An 8,889-nucleotide genomic window follows, 5' to 3' on the forward strand; every position below is an offset into this window, starting at 1 on the left:
AAGTTCCTTTACATATGAAACACAACTCTGTACAAGTTTACATCTGACATGGTCAGATGAAATGGATATAATGGAGACAAACTTAATTTATTACAACAAAAAAAAACAGGATGCAAATATTTCTTTGATAAGAGGAGGAGAGCCTCACATATCATCATTTTCTTTCCATCCCACTTTCTAATTATTTAAATTGAAAAGCTGACTTGGCTCAGATGCCCTTATACACCTTAGAATTATATATTTTCAGAGATAATATTAATCACATCCTTCTTTTTGCACTCTTCTAGCTTCCTTTCATATGGATTTAGAACAATGCTCATACACAAAGCTTTCAAATATAAAAATAACAACAAAGCCTTCATCCCAAGTATTTACTCTAAGACCATGAATCCCTTTTCACAGACAGCATTGGTAATGTCAATCTCCGTCAAATAAGCACTACATTATCCTTTATTACTGCCTCAGTTCAAGTTCATTTTGATCTATCTACTCCTAAGAACTCCGGCTATAATATGGTCTCCTATGGCAGTCGTTTATAGCATTCAGGTATAATTTCTTCAAAAGAAAATTTGTCTTAGAAGCATTTTTTACATCGAAGATGTCAAATCCAATGAGGTATTTAGAATAAAATTACAAATACACATCTAAACAATTATCAACTTGAAATAGGATTAGAATGAACTTGAGTTTGTAAGTCAATTAGTTTATACTTACTCATAGGTGTTATCTACAACAAGCCATGCTCCTGCGCTCTTACAAAGATCTGAAATTCTCTGGAAAAGGACATTTATAAATAATACAATTAGAAAAAAGAACTGGTCATGCACACATGAAGCAATGTGCATGTGAGTACCTGGAGGAGTGGTTTTGGGATATAGGCACCAGATGGGTTTCCAGGGTTTACAACAGAAACAAGCTTGGGAAGTGGTTTATCATCTTGCTTTGTAAGAACCTTCTCCAACCAATCTACACATAGAAATAATAATAAGGATATTTATTATGTATTAAATTAAAAGGTTAGGGAGAAACATCTTAACAATATCCATGCATTCAAAATGATATCATAAATAAGAACGAATATGTACTTTATTTAGAAAAAATGATTAGTAGGTAGTTTTAATTTATGTTACTGAGACCATTTATAAATAGGGTTAATTGCATATAGACCCCTTGATGTATAGCACTTTGGAACATACTACCCCTGGTTATCTCGATGAATTTTTTTTTTTTTACTCTTTTACACTCAGATAAACTTACTAATTTTACCTTAGAAATATCTGGCCAAACTTCCCCCAGGGGAAAAGAATAAAAAAAAGTTCACCTCGGGGATCGACCTGCCAAAATCAAACTACATGGGCTATAACCTTTAAGTTCCAAAGTGTGATAGTACAAGGGGTCTATGTGCAACTAACCCTTATAATATATATGGTACAAGAGAATAACTTCACTTGAACCTTTCAGTCAAGGACTAACTTGAAAAATCTCATAAATATGTCATCTTACTGAATGATAGGCATCACTTCTCAGAATCTCAAGTAGTGAGAGTTAACAGATCAATCAGCACTTTAACTTTCTAGTTGAGAAAAAATTAGGAGTCTCACCTGCATCAGGTTGAAGGGTCTTGGGATTGCTAGGACCAACCAAAATATCAGTGACACCTGTCATCTGGAAGGACATGTATGAATTGAAGTAATATGGTGCAAACATAACAACAGAGTCCCCAGCATCACATAGTGTAAGGACAATGTTCACAAAGGCCTGTGAAAAACATGAAGGAAGCATTAAATCAGAGTTCACAAATATTAAACTAGTTAACACACAAGAAAACAATAACAGAAGAGTTATCTTGCTCATTTGAAACAATATAAAATAATACATCAAAGAGAAACTTTAAAATGAGTTAAACTTATAATAAGAAAGAAAGTGTAAGCTCAACAGATTAACCAAGCCTTTATTCCAAATCTTTGGGTTGCTATGTGAATCCCTTTTCTCCACTCAATTAAAAGGACCATCTTTATCCATGCTCATAGGTTTTGGTTAGGATTTATATTAAGCAACATGGTGTAAACAAAGATTCAATTACGCACCTGGTTTGCACCAGCTGTCACCATAACAGAAGACTTGGTCAATTTATTTTCCCGACGTAACTGCAACCAACAAATTTTAAGTAAATAATGACATATATAGAAGCAACTTTTACCATAGAAAAATATATGATCAATCTAATCATTTTTCATGTTTTCAATAAATGCCAGAGTAAAATGGTAGGGTAGTATTAAACATACAAAAATTTGACAGTAAAATTAGTCAAAGAAAGCTTTAGTTGGATTTGGTTTCAGTATGGCTTGTACTTAAAAAGTTTATTTTCAGCAATTTCAGCATTTACTTCGGTTTTGGTTTCAGCATTCCTCATGTTCTTCAACCTTCTCTTGAACTTCAAAAAGATTTTAGCCCGAGGATTCAAGGATTCAGTAAAATAAGTTATATAGCCTCTCATTGACCCATAGAACCAAAATTCATCACAGAAATAGTAAAACCTAATTATCTCCTTAACAAATGTGCCCTTTGTGCAAGGTTACATGAAAAAGTATAGACTAATTGCAAATCTGAATGATTAGTTACTTTTCTAGGTAGCAATCATCTTAGTATCAAAACTGTTTTCATTAAATACTATAATGAATGCTGAACCATCAATTGTCATATCTATTTAATTCATATTATTACTGCAATAAGAGGAAATCTCGTGTCTCTTTAATCACATCTATTAATTATCAAAGAGGAAACTACAGGCAAGCTTGTAATAATCCACATTGTGCATATAAAGGAGTTAATTATCTGAAGACGTTGAAAAAGGAAGTTCACATTGCTATGACAAGTTTATACCCTCATCAGAACACTAATACTTGTATAGGTTGAGTTTTCTCTCCATGGATATATGAGAATCCAGTAAACTTGATCAAGTAGATAGATCAAAAGGGCAAAAGTATATCATAAACAGCAGCAGTGAAGCAATAAGTAGGCAAGGTAACGATGATTACACTAAATCACAAAGTAAGCATATAAGGTTTGTTATTTAGCCTCAATATAACTAAACTTTTTTCAAATACTCAAATACTACCTAAAATCTAAGGATCTGATTTTTTTTTTAATTGACACTGAAAGTTAAACTCATTGCAAAGGAAATTAACGAGTAATAAACTGCTTACTTTGCCTATCTAGCTTTTAAGATCTAGGGGAAAGGTATTTTATTTTAATCCAACACAAGCAACATCATAAGAATGTGATATAACTACTAATATTATTCTCATAGTCCTAAGTTTACAATCGATAACCTTCTCAATCAAAGCCTGCCGGAGTTCTGGAAGGCCTTCATCAGCACCATAATGACTAGTGGAAGGTTCCCACACGATTTCTTTAGCTCTGTTCAATGCTTTCTCAGGTGGCTGCCAATAAACTACACCCTGCAATAAATTTCATTGAACGTTAAATTATAGTCATGCATAATCTGTCACCATCCTCTGAAATGTACTACCCACCTCAACCATAAATGAAATAATGCCATACTGATTTTCAAGGAAAACCGATGCAAAAATGAAACTTAAAACATGTTGCAACTGTATCTTAATAAAATGACATGACTGATACTTCTTACACTTAAAACATGATCAAATAGTAAGTTTATCATATTAATATATATATTTGTTGTACCAACTGTATCTTAATAAAATGACATGACTGGTACTTCTTACACAAATACTTTGATCTCGTCTCAACCACAGAAATAATATCACAACTTAAAGATACTTAATATGTTGAAGGGGATAAGGATAAACCTAGTATGGATGCCTGCACACACACAAAATAACAACAATGCATTTATCTGAAACTTCTGCAGTAGGCCTACATGGACTTGGCTAGTATATTAGGAATGATACGATACACACATGACGCATCAAAGAAAGATGTCAGTAAATGAGGAAAAGAATATTTCCCAAGTTACAAAGGGGCCAAAGGCTAATACTTCTAACTGATTTAAGAATCTTAATCAATCTACATCTTAAATTTAGCTCCTCTAACCATTAGACTAAAACTCCGAAGTTATTGTGAGGGTGGAGGATTATAGTTTTATATTAATTCTAACACTACACAATAAAGACAAAATGGCAGCTTCCTCCTCTTCTCCCCAACCCCCACCCCAACCCCACGCAAAGAAACATTATTCTGGAGCAAAATATTTCCAAACTGCGAATGTTAACATAACCTCCACTATTTAATAAAAAAGATGTGCCTAAGAATCGACGGTTTGACTCACACCTCTTTGATTCACAAATTCCAATATTCCTAGGTCCCCTCAGTGATCATTTGTTTATAGAAGCTCTTACTTGATGCCAAGTCTACCCCATCCTCAAGTTCTACTATCTATAATACTTGTGAACATCCAATTAAGCATGTCCACAAAGCTTCCATAGTATAGTCCTTCATAAATTAAAGACTAAATGAACTCATCAAACTGTTCAAACCACGTAAAAGAGAGACAATACCAAACCTGAGCCAACGAGGTCACATCTCGACCAGCTGAACGAATCAGTTCTTGAATCTGCAAAGCGATCAAATATAAACGATAAACCCATTTCAGAGATTCCCTTATCAACAAATCAAAATGAAGAGAAATAACAAATATTCAACAAAGTTAAGAGAAACCCAATTCAAATTGACCTGAACCATGACAGGATTCTCAGTCTTCAACGCTCTCTGCGCAAGCTGGGCGTAAGTCCCCATATCTACCCCTCTCCTTTTGCTGCTGCAAAATCTGCTGCTGATTCTACAAAAATCAAGCTTTTAATAGACAAAAAGATAGATGAAAAGCACCAAAATTAATTAGAAATAAATAAAGAATAAGCTACCTAACAAATGGAGGAGGTTGGCGTCTGAAGACTCTCAACCACCAATTTTTAGCCAATTGCATCAGATCAAAGCACCAAAATCTTGACTTTTTGACGCAAGATTTTACCTTTTATCCAATCTTTTAATGGGTGCTAATCAAAATTTAATATTTTTTGGGGGATGACGGGAGGAGTCCAACAGGGCAAGCAAGAGCAGCGCTGGCCTATTCTAAAAAATAATGATAGGGCACCCTCTTTACCACACTCTTAACCACACCATCTCTTTCGCTACAGTATACAGGGCCCATTTGAGATTTTAATAATTCAAAATCTCAAGTGGACCCCGTACACTATAGTAAAGAGATGGTGTAGTTAAGAATGTAGTAGAGGGTGTGTCCCTAATGCCTCTCCTAAACTATCGGACAATCAAGCAGATAAGAATCTCACCAATTACTTCATTATTTTATTACAGAAAAGAACATAATAAGAGTCCGCTCTATTAAATCTAGGAAAGGCTTATAATATTACCCCCTTCATTTTCAACAATTTCATATCAGTCCCTCAAATTTTAGTAATTTCATTTTAATCTCTCGAATCCTATGAGGTTTTGCAAAATGATCCTTCAAGTTAAATAAATTTAGATTAGATTTGAGGAAAATATCTCGTCAAATTAATGGTTGGAGGCAAGTTAATGGTTCGGCTGAGATTGATCCTTCGACAAAGGAATTGACTCTTTCTTTCATTTAGGAAAAAGAGAAATGCACGCTTTCAGAGGACCAGTAAACCTCGTTTAATAAGGAGCACTCACTTCTTATTAAGATAGAAAATATAGGGAAGAAGAAGATCCGACAAGCAAACTAAGTCTTTCCAGTCGGGGAGTTTGGCAATAATCTTTCTGTGGATATCTGAAAATTTGTTTCACGTAGCTTGTCAAGGAAATTTTGAGTCGTGGATACAAGATCCTTTACTTGTGAGGCCTATTGCTCATGCAATTTTGGACCTTCATTTTGGTCAACCCGCTGTAGAAGCCTTTAGGCGAGGAGGTGCTATTGGCCTAGTGAATATCGCTTGTTTCAATGTTTAATAGTGGTGGTATACAACCGGATTGCGCGCTAATGAAGATCTTTGTACTGGAGTTCTTTTTCTATTATTTCTTTTTTCTATATCCTTAATAACGAGTTGGTTACACCTACAACCCAAATGGAAACTTAGCGTTTCATGGTTCAAAAATGCAAAGTTTTAAGCTCCTTAGCTTAAACAGGACATTTAGTTCATGTCGCTATTCCCGCATCCCAGGAAGAGTATGTCAAATGGAATAATTTCTTAGATGTATTACCAAAATTGGATTCTGTAGAGCACAAGGCAGTAGAGTCCATGTGCAGTGTTAACATTATCTCAATCATACTCCAAAATGGTGGAGATCAGCTAACTGTAAGCTATCAGTTCGTTGCTTTGCTTTATCTTTATCAATCGAATAGACAGCATTCATCAATCCATTTTACGGTAGTACACCTCTCCTTTCCCCCTCTCCTTATTGGTTGAGCAATGAAACCCCCAAACCTATACGCTTTAAGGAGCAACTAAACTTCACCCAAACTTAGCTATTGATGCATGCATATATAGTCAACATGTCGTAGCTATACTGTGACACTGTCTCTGGCTCTGTATCTCCACCAGAAAGTCTAAAAGCATTATGTTGCTTGTTCTAATGAAAACTGCTTTATTTAATTAATTAATTTTCATACTCCCTTTAAAAGCACGAGTTCGGAAAATCTTTTTTAGACAAATATACCCCTTTATAGTTTGAACTACCTTATCTATAATCAAATTCTAATTTTCAATGGTCAATATTACCCTTCACTATTTTGAATATTTTATTTATATCTTAATCTATCCTAATCATAATCATATCTTATCCTAATCCTATGTGAACCATGTTTAGCTTAACAATTTAAAAAAACTAATATTAATAAAATATATAAAACATAAAAATAATATTAGTTTGTTAAGATAAAGAAATTACAAGTAGATAACATATTATAATACATGAAGTATTGCAAAAAAACCATAAAAAGTTTTAAAATTGTAGAAAAGATCCTGAAAAGTTCAAAATTATAAAACTCATCCAAATGTCTCAAAACTTAAAATAAAAAAAATGAAATTAAAAAATTAACATCAGTTTGCAAAGAATTTAAAATTTACAGTTAACACCTTAATGTCTCAAAAATTATAGAAACACCCTCAAAAGTTTATATTACAGACAAACACATTAAAATTCTAAAATTTTAAAACTTACAAACAACACAGATGAATTCAAGAGATTACCATGATACACCTAAAATTTTTAACATTTAAATGATTACCATGATACACCTAAAATTTTTGACATTTAAATTTAAATTTTTTAATTAACACCCTCAATATCTCAAAAATTATAGAAACACCTTCAAAAGTTCAAATTATAAAAAGCCACTCTAAAATTCTAAAATTTGTAAATAAAATAAGATGAATTCAAGATATTACCCTTAGACACCTAAAAATTAAAATTTGCCAAAATTAACCTCAAAATTTTTAAAAAACTCCTTCAAAATTTAAAAATCGTAAAAAAACTCTAAATTTTCAAAATTTTTAACTAGCACACATCAAATTCGTCGATTGGTAGACCGCTGAAATTTAATATTTTTTAAAATTAATCTATATTTTAATAATTACAAAAGATACCCTTAAAATTTTAGAGTTACAAGAAATATACTAACATTTAAAAAATTACCACCAACACATGAAACATAGAATTTACAACTACCAAACTTAAAAGTAAATTTTTTAAAAAAGTCTTACAAAATTTTAAAAATTATAAATCACACCCTCAAAGTTCAAAACCATAAAAATGGGCTAAAAATTTTAAAACTTGGCAAAGAAAAGTGTAATTGTTTGGTATTTTTCATATATATATATATATATATATATATATATATTAAAATTTCTAATTTAGGGATTTACTATCCATTTTCAGCATCTAAGAATAGTCTAAGTTGATACTGGTAAACAAAAACAATAAGAATTGATTAAAAACATCCGGTTAATGGATAAAATTTTTAAAAATATTATAGATTAAAAATTATCGGCACTATATAAATTAAAGTAATTTCATATAATTTTAGTAATAAGTTGGGGTAGCCAAAATACATTCGTAACATTAATTGATAGATGTTTAAATCCATAGAAATGATAAAACACTATAATATTATACCTTAGCATTAATTGATTTTAATTTAGAAACTTTAATCTTTGACGTTAATAATATTTATAGGGTAAAAGAATACAAGGAATTACATATGGAGAAACTATTAGAATATTTAGAGATAACCTTAAAAGAATTGAGTTATTTCCATTGCAAATGAGAAAGTGATGGAAATAAATCTAAAATTCAGAAAAAGTCAATGAATCACTTGAATTGGCATTAACATAAGACATATCTATTAATGAAGCGCTGAACGAGTTACATTAAAAACTAATTTAATAACTTTATCCTAATCAAAGAAAATATCTCCATGGAAGACATAAGAAAAATTAGTAAGTATTCATAAATTCCATTTTATGTTCTTCAAATTAAATATTAATGTTATAATCTAAGAGAAATTGGTAATGAATAATGCAGGTATTTTAACGAGCCTAGGAAAGATAATAGCATAAAAAATACAAAATTAGCCTGATGTCACAATTGATGTAGATGATGAAGACAATACTCTAGAATTGTCCGAGAAATGATAAATGATAAACCTGAAGAAGGATTGATCTTAACTCAATAAAAAATAAAATAGAAGAAATAAAAACAATATTTTATGAATATTTTATAGAATAGTTTAATTATTTTGAGTGAAATTAGGAATCTTTAGAAGGGAGTTTCATGAATTTTTTTCAGTACTTTTATATTCTTATGTGGATGTTTTTATCATATAAAAGTATACTAGAGTTAGCATTAATCTTTAATTTATATTTTTTTATG

General features: G+C 31.5%; 1 protein-coding gene across 1 annotated transcript in view; it reads right to left on the bottom strand.

Annotated features, from left to right (window-relative positions):
* LOC109826129 (aspartate aminotransferase-like) overlaps positions 1 to 5,074 on the bottom strand; it is a 7,081-nt gene extending 2,007 nt beyond the window's left edge. Inside the window, exons 1-8 of the mRNA XM_020393108.1 lie at positions 4,905 to 5,074; positions 4,717 to 4,822; positions 4,547 to 4,597; positions 3,333 to 3,461; positions 2,088 to 2,147; positions 1,602 to 1,758; positions 854 to 966; positions 715 to 773 (exon numbers count right to left, since the gene is read on the bottom strand). Coding sequence (XP_020248697.1) covers positions 715 to 773; positions 854 to 966; positions 1,602 to 1,758; positions 2,088 to 2,147; positions 3,333 to 3,461; positions 4,547 to 4,597; positions 4,717 to 4,822; positions 4,905 to 4,966 — 737 coding nt within the window. The 5' untranslated portion in view covers positions 4,967 to 5,074. The remainder of the gene's footprint in view (positions 1 to 714; positions 774 to 853; positions 967 to 1,601; positions 1,759 to 2,087; positions 2,148 to 3,332; positions 3,462 to 4,546; positions 4,598 to 4,716; positions 4,823 to 4,904) is intronic.

This window comes from Asparagus officinalis, chromosome 1, assembly GCF_001876935.1.
Source record: "Asparagus officinalis chromosome 1, Aspof.V1, whole genome shotgun sequence".
NCBI classification, from domain to species: domain Eukaryota; kingdom Viridiplantae; phylum Streptophyta; class Magnoliopsida; order Asparagales; family Asparagaceae; genus Asparagus; species Asparagus officinalis.